This window comes from Notechis scutatus, chromosome Z, assembly GCF_049901735.1.
Source record: "Notechis scutatus isolate UNSWTSFEM ecotype Mainland chromosome Z, rNotScu1.2, whole genome shotgun sequence".
NCBI classification, from domain to species: Eukaryota; Metazoa; Chordata; class Lepidosauria; order Squamata; family Elapidae; genus Notechis; species Notechis scutatus.
This window is the reverse complement of record NC_142025.1, coordinates 1071689-1097907: the sequence shown is the minus strand read 5'-3', so window position 1 is coordinate 1097907 and position 26219 is coordinate 1071689. Positions and strand designations below refer to the sequence as shown.

At 44.6% G+C, this 26219-nt stretch overlaps 1 protein-coding gene across 1 annotated transcript; it reads left to right on the top strand.

The window, feature by feature from the left end:
• Positions 1-559: 559 nt before the first annotated feature.
• Positions 560-26069, top strand: TBRG4 (transforming growth factor beta regulator 4). Its single transcript, XM_087947867.1, has 11 exons — positions 560-828; positions 5391-5799; positions 6168-6491; positions 6906-7075; positions 8599-8758; positions 10232-10342; positions 10495-10639; positions 11325-11570; positions 13539-13645; positions 15950-16066; positions 24944-26069. Exons 1-11 carry the CDS (start codon positions 683-685, stop codon positions 25043-25045), a joined length of 2037 nt encoding a protein of 678 aa, XP_087803993.1. The 5' UTR covers positions 560-682; the 3' UTR covers positions 25046-26069.
• Positions 26070-26219: the final 150 nt, after the last annotated feature.

Below are 26219 nucleotides of genomic sequence, written 5' to 3'. Positions count from 1 at the left end.
ATGTCTTTTTTTTTTTTTTGCTTGAAGTGCGCATATGTGTTAAGAACGTTTTCTTTACGTTTTCCTATCCTGAAATGCGCATGCGCTTTAACTGTTTCCCAACCTGTGGCCTTCTCAGAGGTAGCTGCCTTCAACTCCCAGAGTCCCTCCCCCTCCGTCGTCACGGCTGAAAATTCTGGAAGTTGAAGTCTTTTGAACGCTCTGGAAGCGCCGCTGACTTTATTGCGCTCTTTATTTCTAAACTGAGCCCTTTCCCTCACCTAAAGCGCGCATGCGCTTTGAGAACATCTTCCCAGCCTGGATCCTTTATTCCTAAAACTTGCTTTCTACCTAGTGCGCATGCGTCCTGCGTCTTCTCAGCCTAGGTACTTCAAACTTGGCAAGTTTAAGACTTGTGGACTTCAACTCCCAGAATTACTGAGATAACATGACTGGAGGAGGAATTCTGGGAGTTGAAGTCCACAAGTCTTAAAGCTGTCAGGTTCGAAGACTTCTATATTCTTAAACTAAGGCCGTGTTTTGTTTTGTTTTTGGCCTTAAACCGCGCATCCATTTCGAGAACCGTTTCACACCATGGCTCCTCAGAGGCTCAGGCCTTCAACTCCCAGCACCCCTCACCCTCCCTCGTCATGGCTGAGAATGCTGGGATTTGAAGTCTTCCCCCCCTCCAAAGGACGCCGGGATGTATGGCCGAACAAACCGCGCGACGGTGGGAAGCGGGCTCGTGACGTCATCGAGTGGCGACGCGTCGCTCATTTCTGAACCGCAGCGGACGTGCGGGCGGCGGGTGGAGGTCAGTCCTCGCTCTGCGACGGGGGCCCTGGGAAGGTAAGCCGCCTCCGGGCATGGTTCTCGGGGCCTCGAGGCTTTCCACCCTCGGCTGCCGGTGGAAAACCGGCCGGAATGGGGCAGTCCGTCGGCCCATCTCTCTTCTCAATGCAAAAACAATAGGTTGGACTCCATTTCCTTGGACTACATATTCCATCGCTCTCGCCCGAAGGCACGTGGACCCCCAATGCCGTCCGTCCGGCATTGGGGGTCCACGTGCCTACTATGGGGGCGCACCCTGAGGCCATCCAGTCCAGCCCTCTGCAGAGCAAGCCTCCTGGGTTCGCTTAAGGATGGAGGCAAGCCAAGGTCGTAAAACGGGGCAGGGTGGACTGAACGACCACCTGGCTTAACGATGTATTCATTACAGGGAGTCCTCGATTTACAACAGTTCGTTTTGTGACCCGTTCCAAGTGATGCGGAAAAAAAAATTCGGGTTCTGTGGCAGTCGTAAGATCGAGGACCATGATCCCCCCTTGCTTAGCAGTGGGGAATTACTGCCTTTGGATTGCGGCCATGGACTTACTACGGTTATTGCGTCCTGCCAATGTCTGCCCCTAAGCGAGACTGTCATTAAGTGAGTCTCGTCCCCGTTTTTAACAACCTCTCTCGCCACTGATTGTTAAGTGAATCGCCGCCACTGCTTAAGCGTCATGCGACGTTAAATGAATTCTCCCCCCCCCCACTTGACTTTGTTGGGGAGACAGTCGTAAAAGCGGATTGATGCGAACCTCCCTCTCCCCCCCCCCCCACCCGGTCGACACTGCAACCATCGAAATGCGAACCCGGGTGCCAAGTGTCCGAATTTGGATCACGTGACTATGGGGGGGGGTTGGTGGAAACTGCAATGGTCATTAGTATGAAACACGGTCATAAGTCACATTCTTTGCAGTGCCGGGGTAGCAACGGTCATTCAAGAAATGGTTCTACTCTTTTATGACCTAAAAAACGAACGTTATCCTTGCTTGTCAGAGGCATAGAATCAAAATCACACATACACACACACACATATAAAATTTTGTGAAATGTAACAAATACGATTATTAACATTCTGTTCTTAGTCATAGGATTGAGATCTAGAATTTGATCAGCATAAAAACACACCATATTGAAGTACTGAATAATTTTCATAATGAAGGATTATAATTCCAACAAAAAAGGTGTGTTATGATTAGAACTATATACGCTTGTCAAATGTAAATACGTTGATAAACAATGGAAGATTATAATTTAATATAAATATGTGAATTACTATCTTCTATCTTCTTTCTTCTCGTCTTCTATCTATGTATATAAAAGGGAAATGCCCCTCATGCATCATCACAAAATCTCCAGGAGCCTACAAACTTGAAATTTGCCACTTATGTTCCTCTTGGCTTCTAGGTGCTCACTAAGAAAGAATTTTTCGAAATGACCATCAGAGCATTTAGTATTTCCTTTATTATTATTATTATTATTATTATTATTATTATTATTATTATTATTATTATTATTATTATTATTATTATTATTATTATTATTATTATTATTATTATTATTATTAACATGCTCTGATGCTAAGGAGTTCTATTCCCCCACCCCACCTGAAAAAAAATCTCTTCCAAATGCAAAACACAAGCAGAGGCGTTTCAGTTTCACAGCAGCAACCAGCTTTAGTACACAATAGTTGAGCTCCTTGCTGTCCTTGCTCACACAGCAAATACCCTTTCAGTTTCCAAACAGCCCTCAACATCATACGCTGACAGGACGCTAGCCAGATGAATACCAATGGATGCTGGTAGGCAGAAGCAGAATTTTTTTCTCCTTATTTTCCTCCCCCAAAACAGCCTGACCACATAACTTCGTGGCGAAGTACGGGAATTGAGCTAGTTAGAAATATATGTCTGTTAAATACAACAGATACGATTATTCATGTTTTTTTTTGTAGTAAGAGGAGTGATATGTAGAATATGGAGATGGGCATAAAAATAACATACTGAAATATCAAATAATCAAATAATGAAAGATTCTAATCCAACAAAATATGTGTAGTATTACTAAAACTATATAAGATTGTCAAATGTAGTAAATATGAAGAATTATTATTTTATCTGTACAACGGAGTTGGAAGGGATCTCGGAGGTCATATAGTCCAACTCCCTGCTCAAGCAGGAGCCCTTTACAGAATCCCAGAATAACAAATTTGGAAGGGATCTTGGAGGTCATCTAGTCCAACCCCCTGCTCAAGCAGGAGACTCTTCCAGTATGGCAGAGTTGGAAGGGATCTTGGAGATCTTCTAGTGACTAGTCCAACCCCCCTGCTTGAGCAGGACACCTTTAAAGAATAACAGAATGGGAAGGGATCTCAGAGGTCATCTAGTCCAACCCCCTGCTTGAGCAGGAGATCCTACTCAACCCAATAGGGCTGAAATGAAATGCCTTCTTACCTTTCTTTGTTGTCCAAAATCTGTTATCAGGTTCGTCCTACGATATGTTGGTTATGAGTCCTTGCACCTTTGGTTAGATTAGGTGAAACCTGGCCTAACTGCGAGATGGACCTTGGAGTCCGAGCGGATTACAACTTAAACTTGAGCCAGCCGTATGCGACGGCAGCCGAAAAAGCTAAGACAATCCTTGGCTGTATAAACAGAGGCATAGAAACTCACATGAAGTATCACTACCACTTAGTAAAGTCACACCTGGAGTCCTGCATCGAGTTTTGGTCACCACATCCCCCCCCAAAAGAGGTTGAGACTTTGGGAAAAGGGCAGAGAAGAGCAACTAAGATGATGAAAGGCCTGGAGAGTAAAACATAGGAAGAACAGTGGCAGGAATTGAGTATGGCCAATCTAGAGTAAAGGAGGAGTACGGGGGACATGAGAGCAGCACTCCAGCATTTGAGAGGTTGCCCCAAAGAAGAGGGGGTCAATTTATTTTCCAAAAGCACCAGAAGGCAAGAGAAGAAATAATGGTTGGAAACTCATCGAGGAGAAAAGCAACCTAGACTAAGGAGAAACTTCTTAACACTGAGAACAATTAACCAGTGGAACTGCTTGCCACTAGAAGTCATGGATGCTCCAACACTAGAGGTTTTCAAGAAGAGACGGGACAGTCACTTGTCCCTAAAGGCAAATATTTGCAGGTTAGGGTTGAAATGAGGTGTCTTTGTATCAGAAATAATACATTATCTCCTGCTTGAGTGGGGTTGGACTAGAACAGGGGTCGCCAAACTTTTGGGCCTAAGGGACCACCAAACTCATAATTTTAAATCCCGGGGACCACCAACCGGTTCTCTGGGTGTGGCCTAATTTGTGGGTGTGCCTTGGTCATGTGACTGGCTGGGCATGGCTTGTATGTAAATAATATAAATATTTATATAAATATTGGGTTTTTTTAATTAAAGAAGAGCAACTTTCACCCAAAATCAGGCAAAGCAAGCAGAATGAGTTGCTCATAGAATCACAGATTCATTCAGAGATCTATCTATCTGCCATTGGCTAGCTCAGTCTGTCACATAAAATTTGCTTGCAAGCAAACTCATAAAATTAACTCACAACACACCATGTATGTAAATATTGATATATATTTTTTATAAAAAAGCAACTTTTACCCAAAATCAGGCAAAGCAGGCAGGCAGATTGAGTTGCTCACAGAATCATTCAGTGATCTATCTATCTGCCATCAGCTAACTCAGTCTGTCACATAAAATTTGCTTGCCGTGAGCCTTAGAACCTTCAGTCCTAAGGGAGGTTCGGCTGTGCTTAAAAGCAGAGCCGAAGATCTCAAGACTAGCTAGAAAGCAAGAAATCCAACCATTTCCTGCTTCCTAGCTAATCTAAATCTCCCAGCACAGCAGAACAGATGATGGTCGGAAAAAGGGAAAATAGCAACTTAGCAGGTAAGTTTGCTGGGTAAGGAGTGAGTGAGCGGGGAGGGTTCCCGGGGGCCATGTGAGTGGCGCAGCCTTGTGTTTCTGCGCAGCCTGGATTAATTGCTTTGGGGGGGGGTGCTCTGGGGGTGAGATTACTCTGCGGCCCACCAAAATTTTCTCATGGCCCACCAGTGGACCGTGGCCCACCGGTTGGCGACCACTGGACTAGAAGACCTCCGTGGTCCCTCCCAGCTCTATTCTGATTGAGAATATTTATGTTTGTTTGATTGGGTGTGCCACTGTTTGATTCAACCAGGGAACACCATCAGGGCTAGAAGGAGGGAAGGGAAGGGAAGGGAAGGGAAGGGAAGGGAAGGAAGGAAGGAAGGAAGGAAGGAAGGAAGGGAGGGAATTGTGAGGTCCTTGATGCTCTCTGCGGGTGGCTTCCTTGCAGCCATCTCATGACCCAGCCAGGGAACGTCATCAACAGTAGAAGGGAATGGGGTTGGAGGAGGAAGGACCTTAGTACTCTCTGAGTTTGGTGGTTTCTTGCAGACATTTCATGACCCAACTAGGGAACCTCATCAGTTCTATGAGGAATTGGGAGTTTGCTCTCTGTTTATACGCAAAGAGTTTGCCTTCCCCGTGTTGATAATCAAGGAACCAGCAACGATCATCCTCTGCTTTCCCTCCCCTCCCCTCTTCCCTGCAGACTTCCCAGCAAGATGGCGGCCAGGCTGATGCACCGCTGGTGTTGGCTTTACAGAACCGTCTCTCCCTTGGGCCACCAAGCGGGCCCGTTGTCCCAGGCCCCATGGTCCAACAGGCCTCCCTTCGCCTTGAGGACCACTTACAACCTCTCGCAAGTGGCCGACCGCTTCTCCGTGAAGGAGCTGGAGAGCAAAACCCCGGAGAAGTCCCCCAGGTGGGATGACCTCATCATGGTGTCATCCAGCGTGGAGGAGCTCCTCGCTCCGGAACATCTGCACGACATCACCGGGAACCAGGCCGCCCTCCTGATCACACGCTTATCCCATCTGGCCTCGCAGCTCAAACTGGACCATAAGGATATCTTGAAGGATAAACGTTTTCAACAGCTGCTCCATCACACGTACAAGGAGGTGGGTTTTGAGTCAGAACCTGCTGGAGGTCCTGGTAGCTTATCTCTCCAGGCCGGGAGAAGTCAGGTCTAGATATGTGGCTGGGTTTAGATGGGAAGTCTCAACCCTGTCAAATGCCTTTTTCATCCTGAAAAAGGAGACTGGGAGTTCTGGTTCCATCTTAGCATAAAGGGCACCTGGGTGACTTTGGGCCAATCACATGGTGACAGTGAGTTCTAGTCCTGCCTTAGGTAGGCTCGGTCCTGTTTTCCCCCAATCCCATCTCACCACTTCGGTTGCTCTACGAGCTGTCGTAAGTCAAGGATGCCCCGGAGAAAAGTAAATAAATAAATAAAAAAAGAAATACATTGATGCTCTTCGGCCCACAGGCCTCCCGGATCCATGACCCAGCATTGATCAACCTCCTCAAGAGCCTTTACTTTTTGGGGGTCAGCCCCCAGCAGAAGGAGTTGTGCTCGGCCGAGCTGGAGCTGCGCTGGCGCCTACGCGGACTCTCCTACCGGCGCCTGGCTTCACTGGCCGCTTCCCTGGCTGCCTACGTCCCTAGGGAGAAACCCCACGAGCTGCTGACTGAGCTTTTGGCCCAGCTGGAGATGCGTTGGGCCGAGATTGAAGATGCCCACACCATTGCCTTGCTCATGGCCAAACAGGAATACCTCTCGCCACAACTCCGGGAGCGGCTGGAGGATAAGGTAAGCCGGAGCAGGGGCGGTCTTTTCTGATGAACATTTTGGTGGCCCGACTAGGTGACGGCCATCGGTGCTGTGAAGATGTGGGATTTCTGGAGAGGAGGAGGAAGAGGGAGAAGGAGGAGGAGGCCTGTGGGGTCCTTGGTGGTCTCTGAGCTGGGTGGTTTTCCTGCAGATGTTTTATGACCCAACTAGGGAACATCTTCAGTGCTAGGAGGAAGGATGGAAGGAAAGAAGGGAAGGAAGCAGGAAGAAAGGAAAGATGGAGTGTGGGGTCCTTGGTGCTCTCTGAGCTGGGTGGTTCCTTGCAGACGTTTCATAATCCTCCATTCCCCCCCACCATCTCCCTGCCTCTCCCCCCACCCCACCCGTGGTCCTCTTTGCTCCCGACCTTCTAAACGGATCTCCTCCCCGCAGAGCCTGGAGCTAGCTGCCCACTTCTCTCCCGAGGACATCCGGAGGCTTGCCGTCGTCTTAGCCCAACAAAATCTCCGGTCTTTGCCGCTCCTTCGAGCCATCAGCTACCATTTTGTCCAGAAGCATTTTGCTGTCAAGCCGGATATCCTCCTGGATTTGGCGTTCGCCTTGATGAGCAATCTCTTATTCCCCCCAAACATCTTTTCCGGGAAAATTTGGATTCGTCGGGAGAATTGGCCGAATCCAGAGTTTTGCCCTCAACTCAAAGCTGCTAAATGGGATCATCTGCATTTCCGCGGCTGAGCAAGGAAATTCGGGAGTTTTTCCCCAGGTCCTGTTTTGCGACTTCGGATGGTCGCTAAACGAACCATTGTAAGTCTTCTCTTCCCGGGCTTTTGAAAATAAAAAGTGCCCAGGAATAATTTGGATAATAAAAGCTAATTCTCCCTTTACGATAATCTCAATCGAGGCTGACGTTCCTGTCGCTAAGTGAGACTGTTATTAAGTGAGTTTCACCCTATGGGACCCCTTTCTTTTCCACCGTTAAGTGAATCCCAGCCATCGTCAGTTGATGTCCGCAATGGAGCCCTAAATGTTGGTCGCTAAGTGAAACCTTGGGGTGAGTTTTACCCCAGTACACAACTTTCCTTGCTGCATTTGTTAAGCGAATCCTTGGACACGGTCATTAAGTGAATCTGGCTCCATCCCCATTGGCTTTGCTGGTTGGAAGGTCGCCAAGAGGATCACCTCGGGGCGCTGTGACCCATCATAAATACGAGTTTTGCCAAATGGGACTGTTGTAAGCATGAAAAACAGTCACCAAGTTATTTTTGTTTCGTGCTGTTGTAACTACCAACGGTCACTGAACAAGGACTACATGTGGTTTCGGGTGTCACCTGAGGTTGGCAAGCAGCCGCAGAGCAGATGGGTTGTGGAGTTTACACCTTTGTTGGACGTTGAGAGATGGGAGGACTTAGATAGGAGATATGAGCTCCGCCTGCCCCATCCTGGTGCCTTCCAGCTGGTCTGGTCTCCAAATCCCATCATCCCCCGTCAAGAGGGTTAGGGCCCATGCTCGGTGGGAGCCATAGACAACTAATCCTGGTGGCTACTTAGTGATAGAGCCAAACTTTTAATTAATGACCGATTATGTCCTATCTTCTGAATGAATGGCGACGTACCCGGGCGCTGTTGCGGTCGCCAAAAATACCAAGGTGATGAAGATTCAGCCAGTTCAGACTGGTTTGAGCGAACCGGTTGTTACAGCAATTAGTTGGCCATATCCACCCTCCCCTCCCCTGGTCTGTCCTATATTTTTGTGTTTTGCTGCCCAGCTGATTCGTGCGGCACAGCAGAGTGCTGCGCCTCAGCTGTTTTACTCACTGGGGCTGCAGCCGAAAGTCAGTTTTAGAGCTGAACATGGGCGTTTTTCAAAAGCTGTGTGCACGACCACCGAACCGATTGTTACACCGGTTGAATCCCACCACTGCCCCTATTGGTCCACCCAGTGCCCTAGTTTGGCCCAAATTTTATGAAATGGAAAGGAAAATTCCAGATCTCTTAATCTTGAGGTGTTGGGTCTGAGCTTCACCAGGGATGGGACAACCTTGGACAAACGAGAAGACCTTCTCCCTTTGGGGGCGTCCACGTCCATTATGGGTTTTGACTTCCACCTTCTGTCTCTTCCCCTGAAAGGGAAGCTGAATTTCCACCAGACTCAGATGTTCCAGAAGATCTGCTCGGACCTCCTGCCGCATGTCTCCGAGTTGCCTCCCACTGATGTGGTCCGTTGTGTGAAGTCCTTCTCCTATCTCAAATGGTTAAACCTGCCGTTCTTCGAGGCCTCTGCGGAGGTGAGCTCCAGTGGGAAAGGGAGGAAAAGACTCGGGGGTGGGGATGGGGGAAGGATCTTCAGATCAGGTCCTCCATGCTTCTGCTGATGGTGGTGGTGGGGGAAATGGGATGGTTTTAGATGCGTGACCACCACTTGCATGGCCCAGTTCCCAAAGGACCGGCCTGTGGACCTGGGGTTGTGGACCTCAGGGTTAGCGGAAGAAAGCAAGTCAACGGAGAGAAATCCAGAGGTGATGCTTCCAGATCCAATTCAATCTTTTTGGTGGATTGAATGGAATTTGCATTTGTCTAGGGGTGGACCTCCAATCCAGTGTTGGTCAACCTTGGCATGCTTTAAGATGGATGGACTTCAACTCCCAGAATTCCACAGCCACTTCTAAGCTTGGCACCTTCAAGAAGGGTGGACTTCAACTCCCAGAATTCCACAGTCACTTCTAAGCTTAGCGCCTTCAAGATGGGTGGACTTCAACTCCCAGAATTCCACAGTCACCTCTAAGCTTAGTGCCTTCAAGATGGGTGGACTTCAACTCCCAGAATTCCACAGTCACCTCTAAGCTTAGTGCCTTCAAGATGGGTGGACTTCAACTCCCAGAATTCCACGGTCACCTCTAAGCTTGGAGCCTTCAAGATGGGTGGACTTCAATTCCCAGAATTCCACAGCCAGCTTGAGCTTGGTGCACCTTGAAGGTGGGTGGATTGCATGGAATTCTGGGGATTGTAGTGTACTCCTCTTGAAATTGCCACGCTGATTTGAACAATGTGGGTGGGAAATTAGAAACATATTCAGGTTCAGTGAGCGAGTGCTCTACATTTAGGAAAGCCCATTTTTGACTCAGTTACTTACCTTCTGCTGCATCCCCGCGAGTCAGCTTGTGCTAAAAAACAGGAAATAAAGCACAGGAAAGAGCAGCTCACCGGAACTAGCGGTTCAGGCGAACTGGTAGAATCTTACCTCTGAATGTCTTGTTTTTCTCCATGGGATTGTTGATATGAATGGGCTTTAAAAAAAAAGGATGACAATACAGGTAGTCCTCGATTTACGGCCAACATTGAGGCCAACCTTTCTGTCGCTTAAGCGAGACATTGAGTTTCACCCCCTTTTCTGATCTTCCTGTCCCCCCCTCTGTTGTTAAGCTAGTTGGCGAATCTGGCTTCCCCCGTTAACTTGGTTTGTCTGGAAGGTTGCCAGAGGGGATCACGGGACGTTGCAATTGTCGTAAATACAAGTCAGTTACCAAACGTCCAAAACTTTGATCACATGATCATGAGGATGCCGCAGCGGTCATAAGAGTGAAAACGGCTCATTTCCATTTTTTTCCCCCAGGGCCATTGTAACTTCGAACGGTCAATAAACAGATGGTTGTAAATCAAGGATCATCTACCCCCGGTGTTCGCTTTGGCTGTTTTCTTTCTGATCTGCCGTGGGTTGGAACATTCCTAATTCTTCTTCCTTTTTTTTTCTCCCTCCTCAGTACTTCATCCACAATAGCAAGAAATTTACTCTCAGCCAACTGGTTAATCTTCTCATTTCTTATGCCCGCTTGAATTTCCAGCCGAGCAACAAAGAGGACTTTTACACCAAGGTGATTCTTTTTGTGTGTTGTCTGTTTTGTCAGTCGCGAGGTCTTGGGGCTGCTCACAGACTGTGGATGAAGCTGGAATGAAACCTAGGTGTTGAAAATGTTTTCCCTCGATTAATTCTCCTCCTTCAACCCTTCTCCGTCTTTTCTTTCAGAGCCACCACATCCTGGACGGTCAGCTGGGCAGTCTCAATCCTTCCCTGCTGATCGACCTGATCTGGTCGTTATGCGTCTTGCAGCAAGCAGAAGCGGCCCATTTCCAGATGGTTTTGCTGCCCAAATTTTTCTCCAGTTTCTTTGGTATGTAAGAATGGAAGTCCAAGGATGAGTTTCGGGGCTGGGTTTCGGAGCAGAGGTGGGATTCAGCCGGTTTGGAGCGGTTTGGGCTGTTTTTGGGGCATTTGGGGGCTATTTTCCAGGCTGGCTTGGAAACAGCCAAAAACTGGCCAAAAAAGGCCCCCAAAACAGCCCAATAACAACCATTTTTCGGGCCATTTTTCAGCTCGTATTCGGCCATTTTCAAGCTGTTTTCCAGGCTGTTTATGGCCATTTTTCGGGTGGAAAATGGCCCCCAAATTGACCAAAAGCGACCCGGAAAGCAAGAGTGAGCGTGTGTATACGGGCAAATACCTCAATTTGCGGAAGGGGAGTTGCGTGTGCTGGCCCTACTTTCGTGGGGTCTGGTTTTCCTCTCTCCCTTCTTCCCAAAGCCGGGCCAACCGACTGCAAAGGATTCACAACAGTGGTTGGTAATGTTTCCGGCATGGTGGTAGGGAAGGAAGGAAGGAAGGGAAGGACAGAAATAGAAAAAGGGCAGGAGAGGGAGGGAGGAGAGGAAGGAAGGGAACAAAGGAAGGAAGGAAGGAAGGCAGCAAGGAAGGAAGGAAGGAAGAAGAGATAGAGATAGAGATGGGGGTCAGGCTAGATGACCTCTGCACTCCCTTCCACCCCTCTGATTCTTCTCACTTCTCTCACCCCCCTGCAGGGAACTGGACGCCGGCCCGTCAGAACTCCTGGCTCAAACTCCTGCACATCAACACCACGGCCCAGCTGGAATCTCCGGGTTACGATGGGCCCTACTTACCGCCGGAGAAGCTGACCCTCCAGGATCTGGGGGTCAACCGGACCCCCACTCCTCTCCAGACCGACGTCAACGCCATCCTCGCCAAGGTGGCCGGCAGCGAGGCAAAGGTCCATTTCGACGTCTACACCCCCTTCGGCTGGAAGCTCGGTGCGGACCCCCAAGTGTCCCAGCTCAGTTTGGGGGTGGGGGTTAGGGGTGGACCCCACTAAAGTTGGGGGAGTGGCTTAGCTCCCCAGCTGTCTCAACTTGCAGCTCCCCGAATGCTCGAAAAAAACTAGTCATCAACTTACGACACAATTGAGCCCCGAATTTCCATCGCTAAGTGAGACCTTGGTTGTCTTTTTCCTACCTTTCTCGCCCTGGTCGTTAAGTGAATCCGCAACTGGTCAGGTTGGTTCAGTTCAGATTTGTAAGTACTTAAAAGCCAGAACGTAAAACTTTTGAAAGGAGCTTTAGAGGTCCTTTAGTCCAACCCCTGCCAGGAGACCCCTCTTTAGAGGTTGTCCGCTTAACGACGGCTCACAAGGGCCGTCGTTAAGCCAGAGGCTTTCCAAGCTTCCGGGCTGGCCCCATCCTGGCCGCCATTGTTCAGTGAATCCCTGCAGCGGGAAGTGAGCCATGCAGTCATTAAGTGAATCCTTGACACATGGCTCGTCATTCCCCCCGCGATGCCGCGAATGTCATAAATACGAGTCAGTGGACAAGCGTTGTAAATTTGAGCGTGGGACTGCACAAGCAGCCATATCTCTGCTGAATTATTTCCGATATTCTGAATTGCAGGTAGGCCTCGGCTTACAACAATTCGCTTAGTGACGGTAAGTGTGTCCCTTTTTCAGGGCCGTTGTCACTTGGGATGGTCACTAAACAAAGCGTTGTAAGTCACGGAGCAGCCGCTCCTCTGGCAGGCCTGCAACAATTCCCAAACCCTTCAACTGTTACACTCTTCCTAGGGACCCTGGTCCATACCTTATCAAAATCCGGCTTCCCCGTCGACTTTGCTCTTTGGACAGTCGTCAAAGTGGATCGCGTGACTCCCCTGGACGCTGCAGCCGTCATAAATACAAGTTGGTTGCTGACTTGACTGTGGGGACACTGCAATGGTTGTAAGTGTGAAAAACGCCCCTTCTTTTTCAGTGCCATCATAACTTCGAACTGTCACTAAACGAGTGGTTGTAAGTCGGGGACTATCCATACCTCCTATGGACCTGCAATGGTTCCGAAACCCATCATCCACTCTGCCCCATCTCCTTAGAAGCTGAACAAATTTGGGCCTCCTGGCTTACCTTACACCCTGGGCTGAGGTCTCTTTGTTTTCGTTTAGTGACCATTCAAAATTACGACGGCCACACATAAAAAGGGATTCAGGGAAAGTCCTCGCACTTACGACTGTTATCACAGTCACATGCTCCAAATTTGGGCACCTGCCACGTACAGGTCATCTTTGGCTTGCCACCGTTCGTTTCATGACGACGTTCAAAGTTAGGATGGCCGCATGAAAAGTATTTGGGGAAAGTCCTGACACATACGACCGTCACCTCCATCACATGCTCCAAATTTGGACAACTGCCTTTGACTTCACTCTATTTGTTTAGCGACCGTTCAAAGCTACCAAGGCCCTGAGAACAGCGACTGAGGACCGTTTTACACACTGAACGACTGTCCGTCTCCCCTCCAAGTCGCATGATCCGAATTCGGACCGCTTGGCAAAAACAACTCGTATTTATCACGGTCGCAGTTTCCCCTTGGAGCGACATTCCGAGGAGCGACGTCGACGGGGAAGACAAAATTCACTGAACCACTGCAGGTGTTTGCTTAATGTAGGAGTCGGCAATCCAGGGCTCTAGAGCTACATGTGGCTCTTTCACCCATTTGCTGCTGCTCCCTATCACCGATTGGCACCACAATTTTGAGGCAAGCTTCCGGTTTGGGGACGGGTGGGGGGAGAAACTTGCACAGCGCACCAGGAGGAAACTCTACTAATGGCTAGAGCCAGACAGGTCGTAAGAAGGGACGAAAACTCCCTTTGTTCAGTGTCTCACTTAGCGATGTAAATTCGGAGGCGCCCTCGTGGTTGTAACTTGAGGACGAAGGATTCACTCCTCCTCTCTTTTGTAGATGCTGAGATGATTTTGGACTCTGAAAACAATCCGCTCCCCGTGGCCGAACAGGATGCTTTATCCGTGGACCGACCTGCCAAAGAGTTTTTGGAGTCAGGGGTCAAAGGTGAGACACCCCCTACAGGTAGGCAAAGGGGGGGACAGGAGGACTCTCCCCCCGCCACCCAAAATAGCCAGGTAATAAAAGGGAACGTGGTTGAATCCGGAAACTCAAAAGAGCTGGGTGGTTTTCTTGCAGAAATGGCATCAGTGCTGGAAGGGAGGAAGAATTGGCTTACTGTATATATACAATCTCTTTTTTTTAGCTCTGCTTGATTTTTCTTATTTTTCCTCCCTCTTTCCCTTCCTTCCCTTCTCTCCCCCTTTGCCCTCCTTCCTTCCTTTCCTTCTTTCTCCTTCCTTCTTTTCCTTCCTTCCTTCCCTCCCTCCTTCCTTTCCTTCTTCCTTCCTTTTTCTTTCATTTCTTCCTCTGTGCTTCCTCCCTCCTTCCCTCCTTCCTTCCTCTTTGCCCTTCCTTCTTTTTCCTTCTTTTTAATTCTTCCTTCCCTTCCTTCCATTGTGCTTTTTCCCTCTCTCCATTCCTTCCTTCCGTGCCTCCCTCTCTCTCTTCTTCCTTCCTTCCTTCCTTTGTCCCTCCCTCCCCCTCCCCTTTTTCTTCCTTCCTTCCTTCCTTCCTTTTTCTTTCATTTCTTCCTTTGTGTTTCCTCCCCCCTCCTTCCTTCCTTTCTCTATGTCCTTCATTTTTTTCATTCATTTTTTCAATCTTACTTCCCTCCCTTCCTTTGTGCTCCTTCCCTCCCTCCTTCCTGCCCTTCCTCTCTCTCCCCTGCCTTTTCCTTCCTTCTTTCCTTCTTCTCTTTCTTCCTTTGTGCTCCCTCCCTCCCTTCCATACCTCCCTCCCTTCCTTCTCCCTCCTTCCTCCCTCCCTTCCTTTCCTTCCTCCCTCCCTCCCTCCCTTCATTCCTTCCTTCCTTTCCTTCCTTCCTCCCTCCCTCCCTCCCTCCCTCCTTTCCTTCCTTCCTTCCTTTCCTTCCTCCCTCCCTCCCCTCCCTCCTTTCCTCCCTTCCCTCCCTCCCTCCTTTCCTTCCTTCCTTTTCTTCCTCCCTCCCTCCTTCCTTCCCTTCCTCCCTCCCTCCCTTCCTTCCCTCCCTCCCTCCTTTCCTTCCTTCCTTTCCTTCCTCCCTCCCTCCCTCCTTCCTTCCCTCCCTCCCTTCCTTCTCCCTCCTTCCTCCCTCCCTTCCTTCCCTCCCTCCCTGCCTTCCTTTCCTTCCTCCCTCCCTTCCTTCCCTCGTTTCCTTCCTTTCCTTCCTTCCTCCCTCCCTCCCTCCCCCTCCCTTCCTTCCCTCCCTTCTTCCTTTCGTTCCTTTCTTTCCTTCCTCCCTCCCTTCTTTCCTTCCTTCCTTCCTTTCCTTCCTCCCTCCCTCCCTCCTTTCCTTCCTCCTTCCCTTCCTTTCCTTCCTTCCTTCCCTCCCTCCCTCCCTCCTTTCCTTCCTTCCTTCCTCCCTCCCTCCCTCCTTTCCTTCCTTCCTTCTCTCCCTCCCTCCCTCCTTCCTTCCCTCCCTTCCTTCCCTCCCTCCTTTCCTTCCTCCCTCCCTCCTTCCTTTCCTTCCTTCCTTCCTTCCTCGCTCCTCCCTCCCTCCCTCCCTCCCTCCTTTCCTTCCTTCCTTCCTTTCCTTCCTCCCTCCCTTCCTCCTTCCTTCCTTCACTCCCTTGCCTCCCTCTCTCCTTTCCTTCCTTCCTTTCCTTCCTTCCCTCCCTCCCTCCTTTCCTTCCTTCCTTTCCTCCCTCCCTCCCTTCTTCCTTCCTTCCCTCCCTCCCTCCTTCCTTCCCTCCCTCCTTTCCTTTCTCCCTCTCTTCTTCCTTTCCTTCCTTCCTTCCTTCCTTCCTTCCTTCCTTCCTTCCTTCCTCCCTCCCTCCCTCCCTCCCTCTCTCCCTCCCTCCTTTCCTTCCTTCCTCCCTCCCTCCCTCCCTTCCTCCTTCCTTCATTCACTCCCTCCTCCCTCCCTCCTTTCCTTCCTCCCTCCTTTCCTCCCTCCCTCCTTTCCTTCCTTCCCTCCCTCCCTCCTTTCCTTCCTTCCTTCCCTCCCTCCCTCTTCTTCCTTCCTTCCTTCCCTCCCTCCCTCCTTTCCTTCCTTCCTTCCTTTTCTTCCTCCCTCCCTCCTTCCTTCCCTCCCTCCCTCCCTTCCTTCCCTCCCTCCCTTCCTTCCTTCCCTCCCTCCCTCCTTTCCTTCCTCCCTCCCTTCTTCCTTTCCTTCCTTCCTTCCTTCCTTCCTTCCTTCCTTCCTTCCTTCCTTCCTTCCTTCCTTCCTTCCTTCCTTCCTTCCTTCCTCCTTCCTTCCTTCCCTCCCTCCCTCCCTCCCTCCCTCCCTCCCTCCTCTCCTTCCTTTCCTCCCTCCCTCCCTCCCTCCCAGGGTGGCTTTCCTCCTCTGGGAGTTCCCCAACTTCAGCAGCCGAAGCAAAGACCTTCTGGGGCGCTTCATGATGGAGCGACGGCATCTGCAAACAGCTGGCTTCGTGGTTGTTGAGGTGAGTCTGGGAGGGGTCAGCCACCGGCTGCCGTTCATGATTCGGGACACCCCACCCCCACTTCCTAAGAAATACAGGCCATGCTTGACTTACGACCACCATTCAGCCCAGAGCTCAGTGAGCTTTGCACCATGTTACGATCTCTCTCTCTCATTGGTGTGTGTGTGTGTGTATACTATCTATCTCTATCATCTATCTTATGTATCGCTATCATCTCTATAATCTATCTCTTTTATATCTATCTATCTATATCTATTTCTATCTCTATCTCTATATCATGTATCTTATCTTATTAATCTATCTTATCTATCATCTATCATCCCTATTTCTATCTCTATCATCTATCTTATCTATCTCTATCATCTCTATAATCTATCTCTTATATCTATCTATCTCTATCTATTTCTATCTCTATCTCTATATCATGTATCTTATCTTATTATCTATCTTATCTATCTTATCTATCATCTATCATCCCTATTTTTATCTCTATCATCTATCTTATCTATCATCTATCATCTCTATTTCTATCTCTATCATCTAACTATATCTCTGTATCTACATCATCCATCATCTCTATTATCTCTATATCTCTCTCTCTATCATGTCTTATCTATCATTATCTTCTATCTATCTATCTATCTATCTATCTATCTATCTATCTATCTATCTATCTATCATCCATCCATCCATCCATCCATCTATCTATCATCTCTATATCATCTCTATCTATATCATCTATCTCTATCATCTCTATTTATATCATCTCTATTTCTATCATCTCTATATCATCTATCTATCTATATCATCTCTGTATCATCTCTATCTATCTCTATCATCTCTATAATCTATCTCTTTTATATCTATCTATCTATATCTATTTCTATTTCTATCTCTATATCATGTATCTTATCTTATTATCTATCTTATCTATCATCTATCATCTCTATTTCTATCTCTATCATCTAACTATATCTCTGTATCTACATCATCCATCATCTCTATTATCTCTATATCTCTCTCTCTCTATCATGTCTTATCTATCATTATCTCCTATCTATCTATCTATCTGTCTGTCTATCTATCTATCTATCTATCTATCTATCTATCTATCTAATCTAATCTAATCTAATCTAATCTAATCTATATATCTCTATCATCTATATATCTCTATCATCTAACTATATCTCTGTATCTACATCATCCATCATCTCTATTATCTCTATCTCTCTCTCTCTCTATCATGTCTTATCTATCATTATCTTCTATCTATCTACCTATCTATCTATCTATCTATCTATCTAATCTAATCTAATCTAATCTATATATCTCTATCATCTATATATCTCTATCATCTAACTATATCTCTGTATCTACATCATCCATCATCTCTATTATCTCTATATATATCTCTATCATGTCTTATCTATCATTATCTTCTATCTATCTATCTAATCTAATCTAATCTAATCTAATCTATATATCTATCATCTATATATCTCTATCATCTAACTATATCTCTGTATCTACATCATCCATCATCTCTATTATCTCTCTCTCTCTCTCTCTCTATCTATCATGTCTTATCTATCATTCTATCTATCTATCTATCTATCTATCTATCTATCTATCTATCTATCTATCTATCTATCTAATCTAATCTAATCTAATCTAATCTATATATCTATCATCTAACTATATCTCTGTATCTACATCATCCATCATCTCTATTATCTCTATATTTCTCTTTCTCTCTATCATGTCTTATCTATCATTATCTCCTATCTATCTATCTATCTATCTATCTATCTATCTATCTATCTATCTATCTAAATCTAATCTAATCTAATCTATATATCTATCATCTATATATCTCTATCATCTGTATCTACATCATCCATCATCTCTATTATCTCTATATATATCTCTCTCTATCATGTCTTATCTATCATTATCTTCTATCTATCTATCTATCTATCTAATCTAATCTAATCTAATCTAATCTAATCTAATCTATATATCTCTATCATCTATATATCTCTATCATCTAACTATATCTCTGTATCTACATCATCATCTCTATTATCTCTATATCTCTCTCTCTCTATCATGTCTTATCTATCATTATCTCCTATCTATCTATCTATCTATCTATCTATCTATCTATCTATCTATCTATCTATCATCTATCTATCTAATCTAATCTATATATCTATCATCTATATATCTCTATCATCTAACTATATCTCTGTATCTACATCATCCATCATCTCTATTATCTCTATATCTCTCTCTCTCTATCATCTTATCTATCATTATCTTCTATCTATCTATCTATCTATCTATCTATCTATCTATCTATCATCTATCTATCTATCTATCTATCTATTTATCTATCTATCTATCTAATCTAATCTAATCTAATCTATATATCTCTATCATCTATATATCTCTATCATCTAACTATATCTCTGTATCTACATCATCCATCATCTCTATTATTTCTATATATATCTCTCTCTATCATGTCATCTATCATTATCTCCTATTTATCTATCTATCTAATCTAATCTAATCTAATCTATATATCTCTATCATCTATATATCTCTATCATCTAACTATATCTCTATCTACATCATCCATCATCTCTATTATCTCTCTCTCTCTCTCTATCATGTCTTATCTATCATTATCTCCTATCTATCTATCTATCTATCTATCTATCTATCTATCTATCTAATCTAATCTATATATCTATCATCTATATATCTCTATCATCTAACTATATCTCTGTATCTACATCATCCATCATCTCTATTATCTCTCTCTCTCTCTAATGTCTTATCTATCATTATCTCCTATCTATCTATCTATCTATCTATCTATCTATCTATCTATCTATCTATCTATCTATCTATCTATCTATCTCTATATAATCTATCTACCTCTATCTATCTACCTCTATCATCTCTATCTATCTCTATCTATCATCTATCTATCTCTATCCACCTAATAAAAAGAAACGAGAGAAACGTGAGGGCGAGGGGGGGTCCACCTCTTCTCCAAATCATCAGCGGGCAGGGCAAGAAGCGGCAGAGGTAAACTAACTGAGCAGAGAAGCAACCTGACGGTATAAGGCCGCCTGCTTGAGCAGGGTGGTTGGACTAGAAGACCTCCAAGGTCTCTTCCATCATCCTATAATTCCGTCAGGGTCTTCTGCTCGAGCAGCGGGTTGGACTAGATGACCTCCAAGGTTCCTTCTGTTGTTCCATGATTCTTTTAAGGATCTTCTCCTCGAATGGGGGTTGGACTAGATAACCTCCAAGGTCCCTTCCATGATTCCAGGATTCCGTCAGGGTCTCCTGCTCGAGCAGCGGGTGGGACTAGATGACCTCCAAGGTCCCTTCCATCCCTGTTCTTCTATGATTCTGTAGGGGTTTCCTGTTCAAGCAGGAGGTTGGACTAGTCACTAGAAGGTCACTATCCTATGATTCCATCAGGGTCTCCTGATCGAGTAGCGGGTGGGACTAGATGACCTCTGTTAGGGTTTTGAGGATTAACCCCTAGCAGAGTATTGCAGCAGTAGTCAAACCAGGCAGTCAAAGGAGAGCGGAAGGGCCCCAGAGTATACACACACTGAACACAAACACTGTTTGTAGTTTAAATAGTTTTTAATCCAGTTAGAGTTTAAGCATTGTCATTCAGTCCATTAAGTCATTCACAGTATTTCCATCCAGTAAGACTCACTAGTATAGTCCAAGTTAAGAGTCCTTGCAATATCTTTATCAGCCGATAAAGATATCTTCTCCTCCGGTTTCACTCTCCAGAGAAACAAACGCTGGATATTCAGCAAACAGTAGCAAACAATAACAGTTCAGTCTCAGGCACTCACAGTCAGTAATCTCAGTTAGTCGCAGCAGCACACAGTTACAGTTACAGCCAGTTACAGACAGACACAGTAAGCTTTCCAGCTTCTAATGCTTCCTTATATTGTAACTTCTAGCCGCACCCTTAATCGGCTAATTGCCTGCTGCATTGTGCTTAAAGTGATAAGCACTTAAACCATGATATCTAAGTTTTATATATTTATTCACCCAAACCATATTTGGTATCAATGTTATACCTAACATACTCCCCTTTTGGGTGAAATAAATATATAATACCTTTACAATCTTATCCCATATTTTTCACAACACTCCTGGTGCTTACTGGCACCTTGGGCTTTAGTAAAATTATCAGCTAAATTGTCCTCCGACATACAGTACTCTAGCTGAATCATCTTACTTCTTACAGATTGTCTCACGTTTAGGTATCTTAGATCTGTATGCTTGCTCCTTGTTTTTACTCCAATATTTGTGGCCATTTGAATTGCTGCCTGATTATCTTCATGTATAATTATAGGATAATCTACAGTTATACCTATATCAATTAACATTTGTTTATACATTATTAACTCTGTACATAACAATGATAAACAGGAGAATTCTGCCTCCATAGTAGACAAACTTATATGCTGTTGTCTTATTGACTTCCAGCCTATTAATGTATTACCCAGCATTATGGCTGTTCCTGAAGTCGACTTTCTAGTGTCCCTTTCTGATGCAAAGCTAGCATCTGCATAAGCACTCAAAATTAAATCACCCTTTGGTTCTAAATACAATGAATAATTCATTGTCTTTTTAAGATATCTTAATATCCTCTTAGCTGCAATCCAGTGTCTTTCACATGGTGCAGAATTGAATCTAGCCAACTGATTCACGCAGTACGATATATCTGGTCTAGACCAATTACTAATATAACTCAAACTACCAATTAAAGATTGATAAATCACCTTATCAAACTCCGGGCTTTGTTCATCAGTGTTGCTAAACTCCTGACTCATTGGAGTCTTAGCCGGCTTACAAAGCTCCATCTTGTAATCTTTTAGTAATTTGCTTATCTTATCTTCCTGAGATATCTTAAAACCTTTCCTTGTTTTCTTTATATTCAAACCGAGATACTTCTTTATCTCCCCTAATTGCTTGATCTTTATTCTCTTTCCTAATGATGCTATTATTTTATTTGCCTCATCATTAGTTTCAGTTATCAAAGCAATATCATCTGTGAATAGTAATAATAATGATACTTTCCCATTTGTCTCCCTCTTAAACAGACATGGATCGGCTAAACCAGCTTTAAATCCTATATTGTCTAGTTCCTTTACAATATACTGGTTCCATTCATAGCCTGATTGTTTAAGACCATAGAGGCTTTTCTTTAACAACCAACAATCATTATTATCCTTATTTTCACTTTTAATACCAACAGGTTTTTTCATATAAATAATATGTTTTAATGGGGCGTGCAAGTAAGCAGTTTCCACATCTAAATGGTTAACTATATAGTTTTTACTAGCTGCCCACACTAAAGCTGCTCTCAAGGTTGCTGCCTTAAGACTAGGTGCAAACACCTCATCGTAGTCATTAGCATTCTGCCTAAAACCTTGGGCTACTAACCTTGCCTTATGGATTAAATTACCATCTTTATCTATTTTTACCTTAAATATCCATTTGCAGCTAATGGATTTCTTTCCTGCAGGTAATTTGGCATTTTCATACACCTTCATATCACTTAATGAATTCAGTTCCTTATTCATTGCTGCATACCATCTTTCTTTTTCCTTTGTAGGATACTTTTTAATTTCCTCTACAGAATTAGGAACTTCATTAATCTGGCACACTGTGTTAGCCTGGTACCTATCAGGCGGTCTAGATACACGTGTAGTTCTTCTGGGAATTACAGGGCTTACAGGAGGACTTTGTTGAACTACTACCTGTTCATCTTCCTCATCCTGTTCAGCTATTGAATCTGTTTCTTCCTCTATGGGCACTATTTCATCCTGTATTTGTCTCTTTACTTTATTTTTAAAGTTACAGGAATAACTAATGGGATTTCTATAGGATTCAATAATTACATCTTTATTGGCATCCTGTTCTAATTTCTCCCATCCTTCATGTTCTAGAAATTGGGCACTAGCACTACATAACACTTTAGATGTGCCTTTCTCCCAAAATCTATATGCCCTATGGTTTGCCTGATAACCAAGGAAGAAAAATCTTTTAGCTCTATGTTGCCCTTTTTTTCTGAGTTGTGCAGGAATATGCACCCATTCTGGTGCACCAAATGTGTGCAGGTAACTTAGATCAGGTTTCCTGCCATGCCATCTGGTGAATGGTATTTCACCTGTTGTTGTATTAACAACGTTGTTCAATATGTTATTAGCACACATTGTAGCCTCCCCCCACAAAGAATCAGGTAACCCAGAATCATTTAACATTGTTCTAACCATTGCCTGTAGTGTTTGGCCTCTTCTTTCAATAAAAGCATTATGTTCTGGCCTGTATGGAGCAGACTTCTTATGCTCTATTCCAGCTACCTTAAGTCTGTTCTGGAATTTGTTATTAATAAATTCCGTGCCATTATCTGTCACCAGGGTTATCAGTTTACGTTTAGACTTTCTTTCAGCAAACCTAAGCCAATTGAAAAAATGTTGATATGTTTCAGTTTTGCTTTTCATTAAATAGCAAAACCCATATCTAGAATAATGATCCATAATGCTCAATATATATCTAGCACCCCCCATACTGGGTTTCTTTGGACCTATTATGTCTGCAAATACTACTTCTAAAGGTTCTTTTGTTTTGAAACCATTTAGTCTATTTGCAGGCAATACCTTGCTCTTATCTTCACAGCAAACATTACAACGCAAATATTTATCACAAGATTTTAACCTTATTCCTTCAGATAACTCAACTGTACGTTTTAGCATTTTAAAATTTACATGCCCCAAACGCCTATGCAATAAATGGATACATTCTTCATGAGGCTTAATATTATTAAATACAGTTTGAGCCTCCCCTTTCTTACTATTATCTAAGACATATAATGTTCCATTTAAAGCTGCAGTTACCCTTTTGTTATCTTTTTCAATTATGCAATTATTATCCTTAAAAGTAATTACATAACCTAATTTATCTAATACCCTTACTGAAAGCAAATTAAACTTTAGTTGCGGTACATACAACATTTTTATATCCTGGTTTATGTACGGACAACGTGCAAAACCTTGACCTTTAGCTTTCAGGTTCCAGCCATTTGCAAGTGATATATGTTGAGAACTTGTAGACATTTTTATAAATTTTGTCTTATCTCTTGTGATGCAGTGGGATGCGCCACTGTCAACCACCCATAAATTATTCTTCACATCAGAGTTGCTAAACGTGGCTAGTTCAAATGCTTTCTTTGGCTTTTTTACATTCTGGCTTTTTCTCTTTTTGCAGAATCTTGCCAAATGTCCTCTGCCTCCACAATTAAAACACTTTTTAATTGTGTATGCTGTTGAAGATAAATTCTCTTCTTCCAGGTGCTTTACTTTGCTTTGCTGGTTTCTTTCAAGCTTTGAAGATAATTTCTCTTCTTTCTTATCTTCTCTCAGCTCGTCACGCTCACGCCTTCTTCTGGCTTCTTCTAGTAGCCTGCCTGTAATCTCGGTTAATGAGAGGCTTTCTTTTGGCAATACCTCTAACGAAGTCACATAGTCATCATAGCTTTGATCTAATGAAGATAATATTATGTAGACTTGTTGCAGTTCATTAAATATAAGCTCTTTTTCTTGCAATTCTTGAAAAATGCTCTTCATACAGTTTAAATGAACTAACATATCTCCATTCCTCTGAAGATGCGTTCGAAAAAGCTTCCGTGTAAGATTTATATGTGCTCCTACACTGTCCCGAACATAAATCTTCCTGAGGTTCTCCCAGCAGTTTGAAGCATTTTCTTCTCCACGAATATGGACAAGCTGCTGATCACATAGAGTCAGTCCTATGATGCATAAAGCCTGCTCATTCTTCAGTTTAAAGTCTTGTAACTTTTCGTTATCATCATCATTAGCAGGATCCCAGCTACTCACATCTGGTGGGTTTGCTATAATGTCCCACAAACCTTCTTTGCGTAGAAGTAAACTACATTTCATTGACCATGAAACATAGTTTGTTCCATCCAGCCTGGATATCATGGACAGTTGTGACAAATTTACTTGTGCCATTACTCTTCAGATATTTTGACTATTTTAAACTAATTAAAACAGTTTGTTTTTACAGTAATGTGCAACTCACACCAACTCTCTCTGCTATATCCTGGTTAGTTAGACTATGCTGCTGGGCCCATAACCAATGTTAGGGTTTTGAGGATTAACCCCTAGCAGAGTATTGCAGCAGTAGTCAAACCAGGCAGTCAAAGGAGAGCGGAAGGGCCCCAGAGTATACACACACTGAACACAAACACTGTTTGTAGTTTAAATAGTTTTTAATCCAGTTAGAGTTTAAGCATTGTCATTCAGTCCATTAAGTCATTCACAGTATTTCCATCCAGTAAGACTCACTAGTATAGTCCAAGTTAAGAGTCCTTGCAATATCTTTATCAGCCGATAAAGATATCTTCTCCTCCTCCGGTTTCACTCTCCAGAGAAACAAACGCTGGATATTCAGCAAACAGTAGCAAACAATAACAGTTCAGTCTCAGGCACTCACAGTCAGTAATCTCAGTTAGTCGCAGCAGCACACAGTTACAGTTACAGCCAGTTACAGACAGACACAGTAAGCTTTCCAGCTTCTAATGCTTCCTTATATTGTAACTTCTAGCCGCACCCTTAATCGGCTAATTGCCTGCTGCATTGTGCTTAAAGTGATAAGCACTTAAACCATGATATCTAAGTTTTATATATTTATTCACCCAAACCATATTTGGTATCAATGTTATACCTAACAACCTCCAAGGTCCCTTCCCACCCTATGATTCTTCCTGGAAAATGCGAATCGTCTCTTTTTTCCCCTCCCCAGGTTCCTTACCACGAATGGTTCAACCTGAACACGGAGTGGAAGAAGACCCAGTATCTCAAAGACAAGATGCAGAAAGCGCTTGCCACAGACTTGGCGGGCTAGGGACTTTGCAACGGCGTGTAAAGTGCGAGGAAGTGAAATCGGGTGGAATTAAGATGATTATTTTGTACAGAATCGGCTTCTCTTTCTGGGCTTCCTGGATTTGGGGGGTTCGAAAAGTCTCCTCGGAGTGAGGAGAAAGGGAGAGTGGGGCCATCCTCGACTTACGACCATCCGTTTAGCAGCCGACATCACAACGGCCCTCGAAACTGAGACTTTAGGACCGTTCCTCACACTTATGACCATGGTCACCAAATTGGGGAAGCTCGGCGGCTGGCACGTAGTGCTACTCCTCCTCTTCCGACCATCACGGAGCTCACAAATTTTGGTTGTAAACAAGACCTTCCGGCAAATATTGCCTCGTTTTATGACATTTTTTGCCATGGTCATGAAGCAAATCGGCACTTTTTTAAAGGGAGCCACATGATCGTATGTTGACTTTGGTCACTGAAAGAGGATGCGGGAGGCCAGGATGTCATGAATACGAGCCGATCGCCAAGCGTCCGAATTTGTGACAGTCGTTAAGTGCGAGCAACAGTCCCTTTTCCCAGTGCCGTTGTAACTTGGAACGGTCATTAAACAAACTGTTGAGAGTTCTCTGGATTTGGGACGCTTGGCCTCCGACTCACATTTATGATGGTTGCAGGGACTTAGGGCCGTGTTTCACACTTATGACCGTCACAGCGTCCCCTTGGTTTCATGATCCAAACTCTGACGTCTGGCAGCTGACTCGTATTTATGACAGGGGTAACACGATCCTTCTGCAACCACCTGATGAGCGAAAATCAACGGATAAGACGGATTCACTTAGTGTCTGTGTGACTCACTTAACAACTGGGCCAGAAAGGTTCTAACTTGGGACAAAATTCACTTTGAACAACCATCTCGCTTAGTGGCCGAAACGTTGGGCGCTTTTTATGGTCGTAAGTCGAGGACTAACCTATTTGTTTTGCCTTTGTGGCTGAAAAGGCTCCGAGTTCAAATTTCTCCACTTTACAATTTGAATATAAATCTGGAATGTGTCAAATTTGTGGAATCTCTTTAATCCACTTTTTTTTTTGGGGGAGTTTTTGGCTCAGCAAAATGGCGGGTATCAATTGACTCATTTTTCAACCTTTGTATTGCGAGTCACCGAGATCCTGGAGCCAATCGGGCTGATTTGACAGCGTTGATTGAC

Bases quoted from the DNA above. Each gene is read 5' to 3' on its own strand.
- TBRG4 (XM_087947867.1), top strand. From the start codon at position 683: ATGTATGGCCGAACAAACCGCGCGACGGTGGGAAGCGGGCTCGTGACG. The intron at 6,492-6,905 runs GTAAGCCGGAGC...TCCTCCCCGCAG, and splicing joins GGGAGCGGCTGGAGGATAAG to AGCCTGGAGCTAGCTGCCCA. The intron at 8,759-10,231 runs GTGAGCTCCAGT...CTCCCTCCTCAG, and splicing joins TCTTCGAGGCCTCTGCGGAG to TACTTCATCCACAATAGCAA.